The sequence below is a fragment of the Corvus brachyrhynchos genome, unplaced genomic scaffold (assembly GCF_000691975.1).
Source record: "Corvus brachyrhynchos isolate BGI_N302 unplaced genomic scaffold, ASM69197v1 scaffold115, whole genome shotgun sequence".
Taxonomy (NCBI): domain Eukaryota; kingdom Metazoa; phylum Chordata; class Aves; order Passeriformes; family Corvidae; genus Corvus; species Corvus brachyrhynchos.
Window position 1 is genome coordinate 15,673,102 of NW_008239553.1, and position 22,569 is coordinate 15,695,670.

General features: G+C 38.0%; 1 protein-coding gene across 1 annotated transcript in view; it reads left to right on the forward strand.

Moving 5' to 3' along the window:
• MEIS2 (Meis homeobox 2) overlaps positions 1-22,569 on the forward strand; it is a 173,808-nt gene that overhangs the window by 15,495 nt on the left and 135,744 nt on the right. The window contains exon 7 of the mRNA XM_017741632.1: positions 665-779. Coding sequence (XP_017597121.1) covers positions 665-779 — 115 coding nt within the window. The remainder of the gene's footprint in view (positions 1-664; positions 780-22,569) is intronic.

Consider the following 22,569-nt stretch of genomic DNA (forward strand, 5'->3'; position numbering starts at 1 on the left):
GCATCTTTCCTGGTATATAATGTCTTTCAGAGAAAGCTTGCTTTTTCCCCTCAAAACTTTGATCTTGTTGGAAGTTTTTCCAGCATTTAAATGGGTGACAGAGGGGTTAGGGAATGAGGGCACACTCCTCTCCCATGCATGTTCTCCTGTACTTCTTGAAACATTTTCCCTCCTATTCTCCCCTCACAGCTGTAGTCAGTGTGGAAAAACAAAGTGTGGGGAGATAGTTTGCATACCAACTATCCTGATCCTAATGAGAGCACTTAGTATCATAAACTATGTAGGTAGATGCTCTTCCCTCCCCTGCCCCTCCACTACCCTGTAGAGCTCAGTGAGAAACTGTATTTACAGGTTTTTTGTCTCTCCTGAAATATTGTTATGCAGTACTACTCAAACAATTAAATCCAGACAACTCTGTGGAAAGTTTAAAAAAGAAAAAAAATCTGTCTTATGTGTTAACAAGTAAATCTTTGTATCTCCTCTGCTTGCCTTTGCTGAAGAATTATTACACTGTGCAAATAGTATAGGTGTTTGGCACATTTCACAAATGCTAATGTGTATACTTTCTTCCCCTTCCTCCCCTCTTCTCCTGGTTTGCTTTCTGTTCTTCATTTGCTATTGGAATGGGAATCGTGGAAAAAATTCCTTGGCACTCTGACACCAGAATCCTTCATCTTGGAGAGACCACGATGATGCAACCTCAACGCACTCGGCAGGCACACCAGGGCCCTCCAGCGGGGGCCACGCTTCCCAGAGTGGAGACAACAGCAGCGAGCAAGGTAAAAGGTCAAACTTTTTCCCTCCACAAAGTAGGCATGACTAAAATAACTCCAGCTTTTTTCATTATATCAGTACATCTGCCTTAGAGTAAACATGGAGTGGCAGACTTGCAGTATAATCAGCTGTAAGTTAGGGAGACGGTATTTCCTTTTCCTAACCCACTTAGCTGCATTTTATTATTATTTCAAAGTGAAATATCTAATCTTCAAACAAGCTTTGTAATAACAATTGATTAGTTCTGCCAATTCCTTTACAAATTTGGTTATCTACAGTTTATTTTTGTGTGGTGTAAGTAAATATAATGACAGACATACTCTCCAGCTGCGGTGCAGTTGTTTGAGTTAAAGATGGGTTAAAGAGTTTAACCTGCAGTTTTTTCTGGGAAAGGGACTTCTATGTGGCGTTATGAAGCTGCTAAATTATATAAAGTAGAAGCAAGCCCCAAATTGTACAGAAAAATGTTTCTTGAAATGTTTGCTTGTACATATTTTTTCCTGATTCTGAAAATCTGAATTCTGAATGGTAAATAGAGATATACCTGAACTGCAAAACCTCTTCTATATCTATATAGAGTGAAACTTTCTCAGGGTTCAGAAGGTTTGATTATTATTTCAGGGTTTTTTGTTTTATTTCCTACTGCATTGCACCTTATGTGTGGTCATCTGCATCCATGCTGAGTGAGTGTCAAAGGCTCTCATTCTGTTATGATAGTGTTTTACATGTGCTCATTAGAAGAATAAGTGACTCCAGAAGGTGTAAGAGTCAAGCCTCCAGTGCTAAACGTTGGGTAAAGATGGCCTGCTGTCATTCTTGGATCTTGACTCAAGAGCTGATTTTTTCTTTTTTTCTTTTTTTTTTTTTAAGTCCAAAATTTAAGGTGGACTCCATTCTTGGTTTTCTTTGTAAACATGGTAAGCTTCTGCTAGTGCGAGAGACATTACCTCTATAAGGTCTTATGATATGGTCTCACCAGGAGATGTTTCTCCTTCACCTGCAGTATTTTGCCTGTCTTTCCCCCCACATGCCCAGCAGAGCCAACTACAGGGCTGACATCCAACTAGCCTTGCAGGATCCCAGAACTGAAGAAGGTAGAAGCCTTCAGGGCTAGAGCTGCTTTGACTATTCTCATGCTGCAGACTGCTTCCCACCATTATATTTGCCATGCTTAGAATCACAGATATGTGATTTGATGTCTCTTATGTGGCCCACTGCTTGGCACAGAGCCAGTTTCCCTCATCTGTCTGATGATCTGGTGTTGTACCCGTTGCGATTCTAGGAACTTGCAAAGTTTGTTTCTAGTAGAGTGGTTTGGGTTTGTCTCCTATTTGTAAGAATTGTTTATACATTTGTAATCTTATTGCTGATAGAAAGCGGCCATGGCACAGGGTGTGATCCAACTCCAAAATGAGTCACAAGGGTTTTTTGCTATGGGATTAAATTGGAGCTGTACAAGACCCAGCATGAACCACTGCAGCCTCAACCATTAATGATAGGGAGAGCTTGACTGCTAAACAGCATATTGGTGTTATGCCTATTGGCTGGCCATAGGTGTTACTGTTGATCAAATGTTTACATGGTATAGTGTAGCTAAAGTGCTTGGTGTAGCACATGATTTGCATGCTTAAAAATGATTCCTTCGAGTGGTCTGCCATCTTCATTCCACCCCTAGGGAGGAAGTTTCCTCATACCTCTGCCCCAGGAATCCCTTAGAAATTGGAAAATTTCCTTTGTTGAGCCGTGCTTGATATAAAGAAATCCCTTTTATCAATATCCAGGGATCTTGCATTTCATAGTCTCTGATCCCTTGTCATGTAACTCAGGTTGCTTGGGAAATATTGCTAAGCATTAGAAAAAGCAGTTGATGATTACTGCACCAACTTTCCTTTGGAAACAGGTTTCTGCTAATATATATGATTTCAACAAACCTGTTATTCATTTCTGCAGAAGAGGAACAAATCAGTCACTAGTGCTGTCCAGTGTAGCAGGGTAAAACATGGCTGGTATGTTTCCCTTTGTGCTCAGCTGGGCCCTCTAAAGGGAAGCAGACGTCCAGTGGCAAATCACCATTCCATTCAGCTGCTGGCAGCTGAAAGATGATTCTGCAGTACCAGCAGAATTCCCATTGGAGATGGCTCTGGATTGCTCTTCCCCCTCTCAGTCCTGGGAAAGACTAAAGAGAGTGAAGTCTGTCTTGAATTTTCCTTAGGCTTTCTTGAGGGGGGCAGAGTTTGCCTTATGATTCCTGATCTGGCAGTGAGCTGTTCCCAGACAATGCCAAGAAGGACAGATGCCCTCTTGAGCTATTCCAGTCCAGTTACTTACTTGGGTCAGCTTGGTTTCCCTCCAGTTTTGCCAAGAGCTTCCACAAATGCTGCTTCAAGTATTCCACTTGCCCCAAAGGATTTCTTGGAAATGGGAGCTCATTAGAGAATCTTGGGTTACATTAGCAACTTACAGTCTTCTCCACTAATGCCTGGTGGCAGCAGAGATTGATTCATCCTAGAACCAGGCTCTTCTGGCTTTTGAGAGCGCTCTTTCCAGGGGTCTCTGCTTTTGCCTTAAGTCTACGATGTGCATCCTGTGATTATTTTTTTTTTTCAATTATTATTTTCTTTTATTTTCTTTTGGGGACGGAGGAGATGGAAAGGATTTGGGTGAGTGATGACTGTTTTTTGCAGACTTTCTCTGCATGAGGTAGAGATATTTATTACCTGGAAGAGTCCTTCCATAATTCTTACAGTTTGAACCAAGTAAAAAATGTATAGGCATTTTGTCTCTTTATGGAGGACAGTCTCTTCTCTACATTGCATGGTTGCCCTTTGGCACCAAAAGGGTTAATCTAGTCTCTGTTTGGTATTATTAGAAACATGCTGGCATTGGAAGAGTTAAGTAAAGGGCCTTCAGGCAGTAAATGTTGAAAGATTATCCTAATTTTATTAGTGGTTAGTGTCTATGTTGTTCTTAGCATGTCACCTCACTTGTTCAACAGAAAACTAAGCTATACAACATACTGATCATCTGGCAAACCAAAGTAGTAGTGATCTGTAATCCACCAAGCATTTATTGACTTTATCCCAGTTCAGATCCACAAATGCAAATCAATGCTGTATAATACTATTTTAAAGATTAGTAATTATGTAGTAGGTCTGATCAACTTTCTGCCTGCCCTGGAAAGAGTTAAATGTATCCAATAATAAAAATAAAACACTCTAAACATCTTACAAAGGAGAAAAAGGAGAAGCTGATTTAATGGTCTAATGAGGCCATCTTCCAGAGACTTGTTTTGTGTAGGGCTTGCTTTGACCTTTCGCTTTGCTCAGGAGCCCAACGCTTCATTTTTCACATTCTTGCAATTACGTTAACGCTTCAAGCATTTCTGACTCCAAGTCAGCTAGCAACACCAGGCATAACTCAACACTGTGAGTTTTTCTCCTCTCTGTAGATTCATTAACAGGTCACCGGGGTCCCAACTGAAATTTAAAACTGACTGGTTCTGTTGGGTTAGCTGAGTTATAGCAGGGGAGATGGCAGGAAAGGGGGTGAGAGAAGGGGAGGGGAAAGAGAAGACCCTGGGGTTTTTGCCAAAGAATATATGTGTAAAAACTCTAAGTGGAAGATTAAAAGGTGTGTGTAGCTTTATCATCCACCCTTTTCTTTGGAGAGGAAAAAACACATCTGAAAGTCTTCTGGGGTATTGTGTTTTCTTTATTCTTTGTGAAACAAAGTGAAAACAGCCACTGCCTTTACATAAAAGGCTAAATGACTTCTAGAATTTGGCATCAGTTTGTACCACAGTGATGGATATGATGTCCCAGACTTTAATTCCTATTTAATTTCTTTATGGGATATTGCAAATAATGAATACAGCAGATTATGCATGAAAAATGGGAAGTAAATCTTTTTAAGGTTTAAAAACATGTGGTCTACAGGAAAGCACCAGGGAATAATTTCAGTTTCACATTTTATGATACCAGGATTGTATACCTGATCTGTCATATTCATAGTTCACTCACTCAAAGGGCCTGATCCATCCAAGTCTTCCCTCAGGATATTTCAGGAAGGTCAGCATCTTTTTAGGATTAGACCTGGGGTGACAAACTTGATCATAAGTAAGAAGCCAGAGATAAGAAAATTCTTATAGGCTATGGAGCAGTAAAAATATAAATGAGTATCACATCTACTTTGCTTTATGCATGTGAGTGAGTAATTCATTGTTGTCTGGCTTTTTTGGCTTTGTGTTTTGGTTTTTTTTTTTGGTTGTTGGTTTTTTTTTTTTATGTAACTACTTGTGCTGAATGATCTGCCCCTTTATAAATAATATCTGAGGCTACTCTCTAGGGCAAATCTCAAAGTAGTTTAGAAGCACTTCTGTGCCAGCTTGATGTCTGTCCACAATAGCTTTCTTTGGCAAAGACTCCATGCTCTGGTTCAGGACAAAGTCAACTAAGATATTAACTGAAGTGAAGCATCCATCACAGGTTAACTCTCTGGACTGATGCTTGTTGGAAAAATTAGGTAGTATATTTCCTATTCAGTATATACCATCTTATAATAAAAATAGTATGCAAGTCAAATTTGTTTACAAGACTAGGAGATAAAGCCCAAATGTCTATCCTAGTATTAGAAACTCTACTGGCACTACACAAATCTTAGAACCAAACTCCAGTGGTTAGAAAAAGGAGAGGGATATGTTGATGTTAGCAGCAATTAAAAAATAACATGTTCATGCTAAATCTTTGGAAGCTAACCCAAAAGCTAATGCTAAAACTTCTTTTTCCTAGTTCTGTAAGTATGGTAAGCCTGCTGAAGCTAGTATGCATATTCATCATAAGGATTCAGAACACATTTTTATTCCTTTGTATTTTTACCTATAAAATGATAGGGTATGGTTTTATTGGGAGAGAGCTGCCTTCTGTAAGAAAGGAAATTCCTGATAGAAAGGCTCAAACATCCAGACTGTGAAAAATCAAACTTGCTAATAAATAATGCTTCACTGGAGATGCATTATTTCAGAAGGCACAGTTCTCATAAAGGTGAACTGTATGAAGTATGAAAAACTCTTAAAGAACAATGACTTTTTTCAACTGAGGAAGATACAGGAAGCGAGTAGCCCTTATTAATTCATCTTTTCCTTTCAAGTTTGAGGGGCCCGTCCTTGTGTTGATATGTATGAGTAATTCCCATTAATGGTGATGGGAGTTACGCATGTGCACTGACAGAAGAATAGACCCCTTAGTGTTCAAAGCACATGAAATTTACATTTTTTCCATTGCTGTAATTGAGATGTTGACAAATTGGAGAATATTGATGAGCCTTTGTTTTAAGTATTTCTTGCCAAGTTTGCTTTATTTTTTCATGGTTTGAACAATAGAGTAAAGATAACTTTGTATTTCAATATTTTGATGTGCCAATAAGAAATAAATTCTTAGGCAAATGGAATATGTTGTTTTAATCATTAGCTATGCATGAAAGAAAAATTGATGTTGACATCTTTGCTGTAAAATCGTTGTAATGGGGCCTTCCTTACAATTCATTTTTGTAAAATTCATTTTGTACATTTTGCAGCAATTGAACAATCCCTGCACTGTGAATAGGCAGAATTCCCAGAAATACTGAGACAGTTGGCCCAGTAACTGCTGAGCTCACACTGCACACCACATGCACATTAACCATGATCATGCCAGAACCAGCTTGGCTAAATATAGTCAAATTTTGGTATCCTCCCATCCTTTCTTTTATTTCTGTCTATTGCAAGAAAAAATAAATGTTTGCCGACTCCAGCAATTAAACAATAAATGCAAAAAGAGGTGTGTCCTTACCCACTATTCAATAAGTAGCATTAAAATTTCATAGTGAATCTTCACTTCACTATGCAGTTTTCTAATAATCAGGCTGGTAGCAAATTCCTCACCTTTAATTAAATTAAAGCTTAGAGAGTGTGTGTGTGGTGTTTAAAATATTATACTTATATTGAAGTTACTCATCTCACTCTTACCTTTTAATCCATGTAGGTTTGTATACTTAGATGTAGATAAAAATCTACATACACATTTACTTCCATATTTGTAGTATGTTTTGCCGGGGTTTCAAATGCAGCCTAGTAAAACTCTGTCAATGGGATGTTTTCATAGTGGCAGTAATCTCTTTAAAATAACCCTAAATACAATATGACAGATGCCATCTGGAATAATCTTTTGCTAGTTGCTTTCAACTTTTATTTTTTCCTACAGCTAAGTTCATCTAAAACTGGTCACTTACGGTAAACATAGTGAACTCTTTCCTTCATAGTGAACTTTTATATGTGAATGTTCAGAGAAAAAAATGACATGATTTTACTTAAAAGATTGTTACTGTGGAGAGGTTTGCCTCTGACTTCATGTTTCTGGGTATTTTAAAATACCTATATGTGTATGTATGCTTATATATATTTATTTATGTATTTGTATTTCAAAATGAAAAGGTAGGATTTCCCCTTAGGCCATTCTTTCCATCTCAGATCCTATTCAGCCTAACCCAATCTGCCTCCAAATGCTAAATAACATTCCATTCAGTAAATTATAATTGTATGTTTGTTACAATATTAATGCTTCAAAATGCAACACATTCAAATATACAGTATTAAGTGCTTAAATATCTTCCTGTGTTATTACAGACTAATTTCTTCCTATATGCACCAATTTATTTGAAAGATCTAGTGTTGGAATCTCTGGATTTTTTTTTTAACATAGTTGTGTAAAGGGATGTCTCCTGATGCCTGTTAGAGTTTAATTTAGAGTAGTAATTAAACTTGAATACTGCCTCATAAACAAAAGATAAACAATAAACCAGCCACGTTCCCTGCTGTTTCATAGCTTTCTTTCCCAGATGTTTTAGCCTGATAATTTTTACATAGTGAACTACCTAATGTGGATTGCTATGGACAGAGGTCAAAGCCTAGTTCTTTGTAATGGTTTTATAAAAACTTTTCACTAATGAAATACTACAGGGTTTCCTTTGTGTTAGCAGATAAAATTGTCAGATACCGAAAGACACTCATTAATTGACTTTTTAATTCTCTCCCTCTTGTTTATTAAGACAGCTCTTATTAAAAAAACCCAAGCCATAAGCTTTATTTTAACTGTTGATGACTAAGAAATGTTTCTATTTCTTAATATGAGGGTGCCTGAACAGGACGTTGGAATACTGTAAAGGGCTGCTCAATCTTAAAAAATAAGAATGCCCTTGCAGGAGCTGCGCTCTCCATGTTGATCCTAAGCAACTACGGAAATGTTCACAGTGGAAGGCTTTTAATTTTTCAAGCTGCTCCTCAGGCTGCCGAAGCTTGTGTGTCCATCTCTGGACCGCTCCTCTGTCAGCCATGATCTTTCTAATTGCCAGGTACTGGTAGGCCGTTCAGCTGCAGGAGCCATGTTATTTTCACTGGGTGGGGTAATTACTGAAAGCTGAGAATAGCTGCACTAAAGACACAGGGATACTTTCATGATCCCATTAGCATAAGAGAGGGTAAATTATTCATGCCAAGTGAGGATTCTATGGGGAAAAGTATAGTTAATGCACATAGTTTTTAAATGTATCCCTTTCTGCTCTGAGACTAAATTCTTGTTGGATTCAGTTCTCAGACATTTACGGGAAAGCTCTAGTGGCATGTTAGACGCAGTTCATCTCTCTCTGTTTGCAGCGCTCTCAATAGAGACCATCTGGCACGGATCCAAAAGGTGATTAAACAAAATGATCAGCTCTTGTTGCTGTGTTACATGTCCAATACTCTGGATTAAAAAACATGACCCACAACAGTCAGCTAACAAAATTTTTTTTTCCTCTTTCCCATTCCCCTGTAAGAATTCAGATGGTCCACAAATGTCTATGCCATCTTTGTGTCCTTATGGCCCATAATCATGAACAGGTTGTGCAAATGGCTCTTTCTGTAACACGGTCTGTTCCAGCAGCATAGAAACATTTCATATTAATTGGGTCAGTCTAATGTTCATAATGACATGGGGAAAAATTACCCAAATGTGTTCTTATAGTAAACACTTAAAATGTGCCTTTCTCCGATTAGAAAGTGAAATTTGACATCAGGCTCATGTAGCTGATTTATTTTTTAAGATGGATGAAAATCAAAGCATGACACTGTCATCTGCTTAAAATAGTTTAAAGCCCCTTCTAACCAAATAAAAAAAGGGGGGGGGGGGGGAGGGGTGTGTTGTGGTTTAACACCACAATCAGGGAATGAATTTACAGTGCTATTCAGAAGAGTACTCCCTTATCATAAACAAGCTGATAATCACACTGAATCTAACTCCCAATTAGCTCTTTCTTTGCTCACAGAGATGAGTGTACATGTCCTCCTTAAACCATGATATGTTGCTGTTGAGTCAGACAGAACGTTTGTATACCTTATGTCATATTCAAAATGTAAGGGTTAAGGCAATATATTTACCAGAAAACCCAGCTAATCAGCAAGGTAATTTTTCAAACCAATCTCTTCAATGCCTGAGTTAAGGTAAAAATGCCAAGACTGTGAAGAGGGGACATATGTATCTTATCTTTTTGGGGTTGCATCAAATGCCAAGTACTAGCGTAAATTCAACAGAAACCAGACATTGTTGGAAAGTAATTAAAGAAATATTGAAATTAAACCTACCATATGAGTGAAATATTTGTAGGCCCGTTTTGTTGCATGCATAACAATTTTCATGGAATTGAACAGTATTTCTTTCTCTTGTACGTCTAGAGTTGTACTTGTTAAACATGACAGAGGAATCACCTCTGTATATTCAGCCATAGCATTGGAGGGATCTATTTAATGCTAAGGGTGTTTACAGTCCAAAATCAGTAGGTTTACTTAGAGGAGACATTTATTTAAGAAAAACAAAAGAGAGAGAGAGAACTGACAGCCTTCAAATCTATGCCAAGAAAAATCAAATTCCACTTTTAAAAGTTAAAAAGAGCCATTGTTAGCTTCCCTTACTGTGCAAGGTGGTTGTGGTTTAGCCCCAGCTGTCATCTCAGCCCCACACAGTCACTTGCACATTCCCCTCTGCCAGTGAGATGGGGGAGAGAATCTGAAGGGTAAAAGTGAAAAAACTAATGGGTTGAGATAAAGACAGTTTAATAGGTAAAGCAGAACAATGAATTCAGTACTTCTCCTCAGCAGACAGGTCTTCAGCCATTTCAAGGGAAGCAGGGCTCCATCATGAATAAGGGTGACTTAAGGGGACAACAATAACATCACTCTGGGCATCTTCCCCTTCTCTTTCCACAGCACTATACACTGAGCAATACACCATATGGTGTGGGATATCCCTCTGGTCAGCTGGGGTCACCTACCCCAGGTGTGTGTCCTCCCAAGTTCTTGTGTGCTCCAGCCTCTGTGCTGGTGATACTGTACAAGGGCTGCTCAGCAACAAAAAAACCCCTTGTGTTATCAACACTGTTTCCAGCACAAACAGAAAACATGGCCCCATAGTAGCCACTGTGAAGAAAATTAGCTTCACCCCTACCAGAACCAGAATGAAGGGGAAAGCCATAGGTAGGAGGTACCAACCTATCCAGAGTGCTCAGGGCAGGAGGGCAGGCTCACCCAGCTCAGGGCAGCCTGGTGAAGGAAAGGGACCCTGGTAGCCATGTGGGGCTTAAGGCTATTAGAGGGCAACTCATGCTCTGTTATCATGCTGATTTTCGATTGATTTTTTTGCTGTACAGTACTTGTTGAAGGCCCTCTAGAGTATCAAACACTGCATTATGGCACCAGACATTGTAGTATGCTGGCCTTTTGTCTGAATGCCTTGTCTTCTTGCCTGAGGAGTGCTAACCACTCCTTGATTCTTACAGCTTCTGAGCAGCTTCTATATCTATATAGGAGGGGAAGTAGGACAGGTGAAGAAGATTTGACAGCTGTGTTTATCTGAATCTTAATGTGATTTGGCACATTTGTCTACAGTTCTGAATTTTCAAACCGTTCTGATATTGAATTGCTGTAAAATGTTGTTTTTAATTTATAAAATCACTTCTCATTTAAGTAACTGATTGCGGGGTATGAATAAACCTAAGTCTGGTGTCTAAATATACTTTCTTAGTGTAATTTCTAGTAACAGGTACCACAGGTTGTTAAAGCTGGAGCTGAGGTTGCAGGAAGATCTATATAGGCTAAAGTGAGTAATTTCTCCTGTTTTCTACCTTGCTATTCACTTAAGTTATTGTATGATTCAGATAGGTTTTTCATTCACTAAAAAATCAAGCCATCTACATGTAAGTCTTGATAAACTGAATCAGATGAGTATCTATATATTTGGGATATCATCTTCAAATAAGTGATTGTCATTTTAACCAGTGGTTTCTACTGCTTTGTGAAAGTCTTTGTGCATGCAGTAAATGTAAAAGAGTACTTAAAAATGTTTGCAAGAATAACAAAGTACGCCTGAAAACACATGTAGAAATTTAGATTTGCAACTTTCTGGTGTTACGTGAGCTATAAAAAAAGCAGTGTGTTCATAAAGATAGGATAATACAGGGAAACAGTGACGGCCACCTTAATTATCCCACTACCTGCAGGCATTATCCAAATAACAAGTATGGTTGCTGGGAAGACATCTGTTATTTTGGTGGGCTTCCCTGTAGCTTCTCAGCTTCTCATGCAGTAAAGGTATGTCTGTCTACCCAGGAGCAACTAAGTGCAGAACTGGATCTGACTGGACCTTGTGTAAGTTATGTGCCCTCTCTGACATGTGTTCTTCCCATCTGTACAATGGGCACTAGAGTTCCATGAATTGTATGAAATGGTCGTCTGTTGTTGTGGACTGCTCTGATATTCCAGGAATGCAAGTTTATGTAGAAAATTCAGGTGTGTTCTTCTCTTGGCCTCCTTGAATTTAATAAAATAAGCTCTGGATATACTGAATTCGTAAATTATTGTATTGTTTATTTAAAAACACTTCCTCTTTTTTCCACAAAGGTGAAAATATGTGAATGAAATAGCCTTGATCTTTTAACTTTGTATTATAACTTTGTTTTTAATGAACAAGACTTATGAAGTAGTGAAAAAAGGATGGCATGGATCACATCACCACTTCTTTAGCGATGTTTCCGTAAAGACGAAAAGTCTAAAGTGTTTTCAATGTTTAAAAAATCACTGTATCATTATATATTGTATTCCTTGTTTAGTGGTTTTGTTTCTCTCCCCCTGAACAAGCACAGTAACTCTAGACCAAGGAAAACTTGGATTTTGTGTTCATATTTAGCTCCTAGGGACTCAAGGGTTTGGTTTTAAACAAGTTTATAAAATGCACTGTTGGCTTTTTTTCCTTCTTTAGGAATTCCTTAGTACTCTAGATCTATAGAACAGGTTGTGATGCTTAGTGACCCTGCACATCAATAGCTCTGTCTTTTAAACATGGACATTGATTTTCCTCATCCTGGCATGAGAAGATGTAGCATACCTCCTGCTTTGTTGCCTGTGAGTTTTCAGCATATGCAAAGGCAGTGGTTGCTACGAATAAAAGCTTAGGTCGTCAGAGATGGCAGCAGTATCATGAATAGTCTACTTCCTATTTAGGTGTTTTTTGTTAACTATGAAATACATCTTATCCATTTGAGGGGGAGTTGATACATTTTTTGTTGCTGTTTTAGAGTTGTTTATTACTTTTTTTAGTCTTAATAAGTGCAACAATCTAGATTTAGTAGTTTGGCTTTCTACAGAACCTAAAAATAATATTTTAAAGTGCACCAACTAGGTGTCTTGATCACAGTTGCAGTACTCATGAAAGATCTGTCTTTTGTTCATGAATCAGTGGAGGACTTTCCAGAGAAGGTTTGAAGGAAGGCAGTGTGAGTCAGTTAAAAGCAGTTCTTCCTTCTCAGAGGAGAGAAAAAGAGACACTATTCCCATAAGATCTTGATCCTTTTTGCATGGAATCGGTAGCAAGAGCAGGGGTGCTACTGCTTTCAGATATGCAAAGTTTGGGTCAAATTCATCAAAATAAATGAAACCAGAGCATAATTCTCTTATCTTAAAAAACAAATACACAAAAAAAAACCCTATTAGTTTTTTTTATAATTCCCATAGGAACTACTGCCATTAAGACATGTAGGATCTACAAAAAGATAGTTATAGTCTAATACTTCCTAATATATTTTGGAACAAAACTTCATCATGCCCTGCATTCTAGAGGACAAATGTTAATAAGCACCAGGTTTTTTATATTTGCATGGCAAAGTTTTGAATAATTTTTTTCCTCTGGTGGTTTTTATGTGTTAAATTGAGCTTCAGAGAAAATTAATTTGTGCTCTCAGTTCAGTTAATTTCTTGAAATGCTAACAGTTTTGAAAATTTCTCTGTTGGAGAGAATAAAGCTATGCAGTAAACTCAAACTTAAAGGAATTTGACTGCTTCTGTTTGATTGTATTCAATATATTAATTCAGGTAGGTGTGGAGTTGGAGAAAGTAAATGATTCTTTGTTTTCTACTGCTACATATGGGTGGTTTATAAGTGACAGCCCCAAAGCCTGTCTGTTTTTAGGTTATTTGTGAAGCTGTCTTTACCCCAGCATAAGGAGCTAACACAGGGAAATTGTCTGGTGGCAGAGTTGGCACAATGGCCCTGGTGACCCTATTCCTACCTACAGCCGGGCCAGTGAGCCCAGGAAAGAGAAAGACAAAGTGGTTTCCCCCTGCTTCACTGACTTCCCAGCTGCTCTGAGGCTGAAGTCCATTGCTAACTCCAGATGCTCAAACTTGCACTGAGTGCTGTCCTAAACTGCTGGCCTCATAACTCATGGAATGAGCTCAAATTATTTTATGGATGGTTACCTTTGTACACCCTTGGCACTATACATTCCTCATGCACAGGCTAGGATTGGGGTCTTCTATTTTCTTGTGTAAACAAAGCATTTGCTATAACTGACAAGGATTGGTGGAGCAGCCATGAAAGCGAGAGAGGGGAATTCAGCAAATTCTCTATTAATATGTGATTTGTACCATGAAATTTTTTGACAACCCTGGCATTTAATTCTTAAATAAGTAAAGAGTGCACTTTTCTTTATAATCTTGCATTATGCCCACCAGCTTACTCTGGCGACACTTGTTTAAGTAGTTACATATGTTTAAATTTTCCTTGGGCCTCTCCACATACAGCTGCAAGCTGGTCATACCTTGACTAAAGGCAGCCCTCATTCGCAGGGAGTTCAGCAGAGTGAGTGTGGCAAATACACATATATAATTTTATTGCAGGACTTGGTGCTAAGGTTTTAAATAATTTACGAGCGTAAAATTGGGAAACTCACATGAACTCCCTCTCTAATTTTACACTCCTGCCTAAAGAGGATGGAACATAGCACAAATAGCACAAATCAAAATTTTTCAGCTTGAAGCTTCCTTCCTAATTCCTCCCACCTCAGATTCACCACTTACTGACGGTTCTCCATTTCGTGGGACTCCTGACCCTGTACATCTGTTAAAGGGGATAGTTTGGAATGAACACAGCCTCCTACTCAGAAGGACCGCAGTGTTCTCTTAGCTCCTGCTAGATGCTTGAACAAGCAGAGGGCTTAAGTGAAATCCTTTAGCTGAGCCAAAATCTGTTCTTATTTAGGGACTAATCCAAAGCCTGTTAAATCAACAGAAAGAGACTTTGGTTGACTTCAGTGAGCTTTGGATCAGGCCCTTCCTTCCTAATACATCTGAAATCAATGGAGGTACATTGGGCTTCTGCCAGTTAAAAAAATAAAAAAGGGAGAGGGGTTGTCCTTGTGCTTTATTTGTACAGTACCTAACATATTGAGGTCCTGGTGCTCAAACAGTATCCCAAGTGCTTCATTGAGACAACAATAATTTTGACTTGATTAAACTGCTTGGTGTTCATGGACTTCCATTCATCTAGGTACATAATTTCCCTTGTCTAAAACAACCACGTATGCTGTGCATCCACCTCATGCCCAAACATTATTTTTTTTTGCTAATGGTTTATATAAAGGAAATTCTTGCAAAAAGTAAAAAGGGAGGATGTCAGTTTTTACAGCAGGATTTTTTTTTTCCTGTTTTTCTCTGCTCTCAGATTGTTAATAAAGTTGTTTTGAATGAAAAATACTCAGGCCATAGAACATGCAAAACCCTATGAGTGTAACTGTCAGTTCTCTGCCTTGAGAAAATTTTTAGAGCCCCATGTGTTCTCTACAGCCAAAAGCTGTCACCTTTATATAATTTCTTTATTAATGCCTTTTATTTTTATTTCTCAGTATTAAGATGAAGTCCAAATTATAATCTGCCACTTGTTAAAGATTTTAATGTAATAATTAGCATTATGGCAATGGCAAATATTTTTTAGGCAAGAAATGGCAAAGGACTAAAACTCCTATGTATGTTTCAGCATAGACTTTCTGTTTTCAGAAGTGCCTACAGCAGCTGACATAGGACCTCAGTCTGGCAAAGGCTATTACATTTCATTACTCTGTGTATTACAAGTCCTGTTACTGAAATCAAGAGATCCACAGTAGGGTTAATATTGACCACCTCAGCCTTTGTAGGATTTTTTTCAATTGATACTTTTGCTCTAGTCATAAACTACAAATATTTTCCTTAAAGTTAGTAAGTCTTGTCTGCTTTACCTTATTAGAGTTTTGATTAGCTTTCATTTGCTTCTGAGTTCATGCACTTAAGATTCATTTTGTGTATTCAGACACTTAGCATATTTTGTGCAAAACATCTGTCACAATGTGAAAATCTACTTGAGTAAGAAAATATTTCTGGTTCATATCTTTTTTTTTTCCAGTGGTAAATTTAGACATATATTTCTAGATGCAAAGTGTTAAACTTAATAATGTTTTATTTTAATAGACATATTTAGTCAGCAGTCTTTTATCCCTTTTGTGTAAAAAGGTAAATTCCATAAGTTTATAGTACTACAAAATTAAGTTTTGATTCAGAGGCTACCAAAATGCTTAATGCATATAGATGTCTTTCATTTTAGGGAAACATGCATAGGTTGATCTGCGTTAGCATCCTGTATGTCTTACAATTCTGTATGTTCTGTTCTTTGCTTGTGAAAGAAAAAAATGACTGCAGTCCCCCTACTTCATCCAAGAGAGAAGTAACAGTGCAGTTTTCCATTAAAAAGACATAACAAAGACCATCATATTAGTGAAGAATATTTCTTATATTTTAATTGCTTACAGATTTTACTGTTTTCTTTCCATTTTAAGGGACCATCTTTCAGTTTTAAGGGAAATTCTCTTAAGTCGACAAACTTACTTTAGACGTAGTTGATACTGTATATCTTACACTCTATATGCTCCTGTTTTCTGCTTTCTTCTCTCAGGAGAAACTCATCCTACCTTATCTATTTCCAAGAATATCTTCTGTAGTGTATATCTACAATGATAGATGAAACATTTACATTTATTTGTGAACTGGCTATCCTAATTATTTCCCTGAGTTGGATGTTATTGCAGTTCATATTCCCAGCTCTGAGCATAGTTTGGGATAAAGTTCTGTGTATGAGCAAAGTTTTATGAAAGAAGGGCTTTATTGATTTCTTTTTTTGTTTTTAAAGATCTTTCATTTGTGCTATTAATCTATAACTCAGGCTTAGCTAAAATTATGCCCCTTTTTTTGTTATTTTGTTTTCCCTTCTGAATCTGAATTTGGGCAGGCCTTTCTAATCTGGTAATTCATCACTGACGTTCAGGGTTTGGTTTCAAACCCCTCTCTACTTTCTTGTAAACTAATCCTACAGTCCTAAGACCACCAAAGAGAATGTCATTTTAGCTAGAAGTCCACACTGTCAGAATTCAGGTTTACTGTATGCCAATTAACCCTCTTTTAAGCTCTTCCAAATGGCTATCAATCTGGTTTGTTTAAAAGGAATAAGCTGTCCTTTTATTTTAGAACTAGTAAAGAATTTTACATCTTTCTAAAGCAATTTTCTGCATTCTTACTGACTTCATTGATGTGAATGTAAAGTACACAATAGGTCAAATTCTGACTTCAGTGGGAGTTGGTGGGAGCACAGTCTGTACATCTGAAGGCAGAATTGATTCAATCTTAGTGTGCCTGTGTGGCAAAAAAAATATCTCTATATAATTTGTCTTCAAATAATCAGTGAGTACGGATTTGAATTTGTTTCTCATGCTACTTTCATGACTGCCTTGCGCGAGCTCAGAGGAGGTGCTCATGTTCTTAGGAGGTGTGTGTGTATTTTTTTTTCCCGTGTTTATTCACTTATAAACATTTTACATGCTTCCTTAGAGAATTTCCTTGTAAGGTTCAGTTGTTCTTAAGAGACTGCGAACTCTGTCTAGCACGTAATTTGTAAACTATGCAAAGAGCACCCTGCAGCCGAGGCAAACCCTAGAACCATCCACTTGGACCTGCTTTGCTTGCCACTGTAGTACTCTTGGATGTAAAGGGTCCTGTACTGTGGCTGTAATGAGCAGGATACAATCATGCAAGACCAGATGTCCAGTGGAGGATCCATGTATTCATTCTCTGTTCCAGTCCTCCATCAAACTGCTGATTGTTATCGCATGATTAATTTTATTTTAGGTCATTTGAGAAGGACATTGTTTTTGAATGTAAAAAACCCCAACGTAATATCCTCTGCTCTTATGCCTTCTCCATGCTCATTAGCTGTTCTTGAGTTGTCTGTCTTATTTCAGTGGAGCAAGGTATAACTTCTGTGAGCAAAATTAAAAAATTGCATCCAAAAGAAAAGGGAGAAGGTCTGCGGGCAGGTATGTTGCTGTTAAATTCAGGTGAAAACATGGGTTTTTTACTTGTGTGCTTTAACTTAAAACTGAGTAAAAGCTGTATCTCGCAGTTTCAGAAGAAAGACTTCATTTACACCAGGATTCTTATGCTTTAAATAACTGAATTGGCAGACTTGATCCACTCAAATTTTATTTTCTAGCTGCCTTTTTATAACAGTCCTTTAAACAACTTGTTAGGAACTTCTTATATTTTTTTAGAATGTCATAGATAGAAAACACTGGCTTTTTAAAAAAAAAAGTTTTTCAAAGTAGTTTAGGTCTTTAACATAGCATTAGAATATTTCCTTGTCTAAATCATCTCCCATATATTAAAAAGCCACAGCCAGCTGTTTTCCTTCCTGTCCTGTATGTATTTAAGGTTATAACATTAGAAATTCTAAGCTTAGCTTCCACCCCTCCTCCTTTTTTTTTTTTTTTTATTTTAAGTTAATGACTTTGGGGGGTGGTCTTGCAGTTACATTAAGCATCCATGAAGGTAGGGGTGTTTTTCAGTAGGGGTGGTTTTTGGTAATATTCTTTGTTTGGTAGGTCTGGTGGGAGGGATTGTTGTTGTTTTTTTGGGGGGTTTAAATAGCATAGCAAAGAATAGTAGGACATAAACCTTTTAAAAGTTGGTTTTGTAAAATTTAAAGCAGGAACAAAGGTTTCTCAGGTTTTGCTTGAATCAGCCCACAACTGTTATAAGAAACTGTAGAACTGCAGACAGGCTATGGCTTTTCTCATGTCCAGGGGAATCCACTGAATCTTGGCCTTCATTTAGGATTCCCTCCTGATGAACAAATTCCCATGACCGCTTTTGAAGCTTTAAAAGCTTTGGTTTTGTTTTAAAAGGCCTCTGAGCACAGGCAATGTTTTCATAGGCATTTAGAAACAAAAACTTGAGCTTTTAAACCTTCAAATGTCGCTGTGGGGATTCACTTGGCTTCTCAGCAGACCAAGTCTGAGATAACACCTGCAAGAAGTGTGTATCTGTGTGTGTGTGTATATTGTGATGCGCCATCTCAACTGACCCACAAATGTGACAGTGTGACAGTGGTGTGTGCGTGTGTAAATCTTATTGTTATGTTTTGCTGTTACTCAGTTTTAAGGGCAATCCATTATTTTGGTTCTGTGGCATAACTTGCGTAGATAAGCCAATTTTGGTTTTAGACTGCTTTAATTTCTTCTCCCTCTTTGTCCTCTGATGCAAACTCTAACAAATGATCTTCAGAAGAACAGACTGAGTTAACGTCCATGGTTATGTTTCATTATCTAAAGGGTACTGGGTTTTTAGCTTCAGTCTTACTTTTTTCTTCTACAGCTAACATCAGTTGCACAATAAAAGGTAGTTTTCTATAAATAGGTGGGTTATACCACATGTAAACCCAAGTCTGTGATTACTAGATGAGAAAAAATGTTCAATAGATGTGAATGCGCAAATCATCAGGCTGGTGAAGTAACAGAAGTACTTATTTGCACTCCTTTGCAGCTCCATCTCTATGTGTCTTAAACACCTGAGGTGAAATTTTGTCATGTTTTAGAGGGAAGGGGATTTTCAGAATTAAGGATAAATACTAAATGAATATATTAACACTGCTTTTCTCCTGTCCTGTGCTGTTCTCAAAACACCTGTTAAAAACAAACAAGCACATATTTCGAATTGATGCTACTGACTGGCAAACTTGGCACCAAATAACCTGCTGAAACTAAAATGTTGATGCAGAACATGTGCTTAACTTAACAGTCCATAACCCTGTTTTTCGAACACTGAAATACCTACCCTGAGAAAGCTCATAAAATGAAGGTCTTTAAAGTTCATAGATTAGATCAATGAAGTTGCAGCTGTTTTTAAGAATGTGCATCTTCATTGACTCCTACTAATTCAAGATGGCCAAGTGTATAAAATATGAGACATGAAAGCACTGAAGATATTTTTCCTGAAAATGTGCTTTCCATAGGTTCAATATCTAAAGGAATGAGAAGAGAGGGGATGCTCAGAGAGGCAAACATTCTGCAGCTGAGAGGACTACATATTGCAGGCAGGTCTGAAAGGATCCCTGCTTGGTTTCTAAGGGTATTTAATTGAGCTTTTTACAGCATATAATGATTAATTCTTCTAGAAATTCCCAGTGCCCTTAAGATTCTATTGCTTGGGATTAGGTTGAGCAATTTGGCATATCTCTAATCGTGTTTCCCCATGTGTAACATTCCAGCCATGTCTGTCTGACTTTACTGTTAAATATATAATTTATAAACAGATAACAATCCTGATAAGCTTGTTTCAATCCATTCTAGAATGAAATTACTTGTGTTGTAGTACATGTGATAGCTTCCAACTGCTTTAGAGTAACTGTACTCAACAAAGAAGAAATCTTTGTTATAGTGTTTATCTGGAGGCACTGGAAATTAAAAATCTGAGTGACTGTAGCAACCAGGACCTATTATTTCTGAAGTGTTTCCCAAGAAATAAACTTTCTGCACCAGGCAAAAGTGAATTTGTAACAAATATGGGAACATAGAAATCTCCTTTTTGCATTTGTCCACGCAGGGTATATGTTTGTTACTTTTAAATGAAAGAAATTGGAATAGGCTATATTAAACTGAAACTAATTTTCTTCATTGAATTTTTCTGGCTGCGTAAGTTTTCTGACAAAAAGCTTACAATTTTCCATTTCACCAAATGTGTGCTTTTTTTTGCCTCTAAACTATATGCTTTACTGTTAGACATTTTGGGATATGGTGGTTTTATTTCTCTTTTGTGGGAATAAACCAGACGCATCTTCTTGTACTGAATAGCCTGACAGAAAACGAAAATAGAATTTTTAAGCTGCGAATTGGCAAAGCGGAGTCGGACTGCTTTTTTCTCAGTGTTCCTTACTTTTTGTGATAGCTGAACAAAACTCGGGGGGAAAAACAAGTTGTCCTTAACAAGGAAATTATTTAGAAGTGCAACGTGTTTACGTATCTGGATAAGAACAGTGCATTGTTAGGAGTGACTGCATGAATTGCATGATGCAACCTTTTGACAACAGAGTGTCTGCTGGAGACATCTGCGAAGGGTGAACTTTCACCCTAAGGGAGAATGCTCTGAAGGTGGGGAATGCCGTTATCTGTCCTGGCCCACCATGCACAGGGGCTGTCCTGGCCCACTGCTGTCCTTGCGCCCTCCTGGTTACATAGCTCTTCAAATATAAATTGGACGAGCCCAGACTGAACAGATTCTCCTGAAGAAATGTTGAAAGCCAGCTTGCTTTTGCCTTAGTGGGAAGGCAGAGGTTAAGTCAGGGCCTCAGACAGTATGAAATTAGCATGAGACCCTTAGCCTTTAAATAGTCTCATTATCTAATATGGCACCTGAAGAAGGATTGCTAATATCTGATGTGCCTGCCACTCTCTCAGATCCTGAACTTTTGTAAATCACTTGGTATCACTCTTGTGGAAACCTGTATAAACAGCATGTTACCCTTCAGACACACAGGTCCAAGTTACAAACTGTAGGGTGCAGATGCAGAAGGCATCAGCAGTTTCTTTTTCAGATGGTAGGAAAGGGAAGGAGAAGGGCTGGGGTAGGTTGGGGAAGAAATAATAATTGTAAAGTGTTAGAAAGGTTTCCAGACCAATGTATTTCTGATTTTCATTTTAAAAAAGTCCATTGTACTGGTTCTAGTCTAAGAAACTTTCTGTTATTGTGCTCTGTTGAATTCACCCTGGCACAGGTGACTCCCTGAAAAGCAGCATCGAGTTGGTCATTGCTGCTTCTCGTAAATTGCTGCTGTGTTTGCAATGGCTATTCATGGACAGCCACTGCCTTACTGTTAGTCAACAAGAATCCACATCCCATTTGTTATAGGTGAAGTGGTGATTTCTTGTCTCAAGTGGCTGTGGTGTTTTAGGAGTGTGGTTTGGGCTTGTTTGTTCTTTGGATTTTGGGTTGTTGGGTTTTTTGTGTTCTGTGTTTCATTTTTTTGGTTTGTTGTTTTTTTTTTTAAGTAAAAACCCAGATAATATGAGGATCTTTGGCCGCTAAAAACGAAAGAGCAAATATTCTACCCCAAAAGATGGAGCAGTCTTGAAGAAAACAGGTTATTCCCCCTCCTCCCCTCAACACTCTTTAGTCCCACAGAACGACTGCATGCTTCAGCACAGATTTCTCTGCTAGTTGGATCCCAGGAGGCCTTATTGAGTGCAATGCTGCTCAGGGAGTTGCAGCTGTATAAAGTGGGTGGAAAAAAAATGTAGTTTGTACGAATTGTTCTTTACCTTGGTTTGGGTTCAGCATGGCAGCTGCACTCCGACTTTGTGTGTGACAGCACAAAGGACAGCAAAAGTGAAAAGCAAGTCAGCAAGTAGAGAGACAAAAGCAACGATCAGCTAATACAGCTCCACATGGCCTAACTAATTTATGAGAAAAAAACTGTTCTGTTCATTGGATCAGCACTCTGAGGAGGCAGGTGGAATTGTAGGAAGTTTTCATTGAGTCTCTGGAGCAACTAAGGAAGTCACTAGAGATTCTTCTCAGTTTGAACTTTATCAGGGTCTACGCTTAATCAATATGGTATTGGAAAAAGAATTAATTACTAAAGCAGAATAAAACAGCTGCATTTTAAACTAAGGATCCATCAATTCAGTAATCTTCCAGTTACAGGCTAGGTACCGTGAGGATCATTTTGACTTCATGTAATGAGGAACTCAGGGAGTTTCCTCATGAACAGGCTGGGAATTCACATTAGCCTATTTCAGCTATTTGTCATCAGTACAACTCATTTCTCCCCTTCCGAATTACAATTTGTATTTGATATACTGTCAAACCCACAAAATTCCCATATTCATGGAACTGAAAGCATTAATGTGGAAATCATTGTCACCATGAGAAAAAGTCTTAACCTTCCTGAGCCTCTTTATTCTATAGGCTGCGGCTCAAGTGGTTTCATGCCGGACATACCTCTATTGTGTTCATTGTGAGGGTCAGGGACCTGCCTGTTGAAGAAGCAGTAATTTGAACACAGCCTGTAAATGTTTCATCTGTAATTTCCATAATGGTGAATTTCA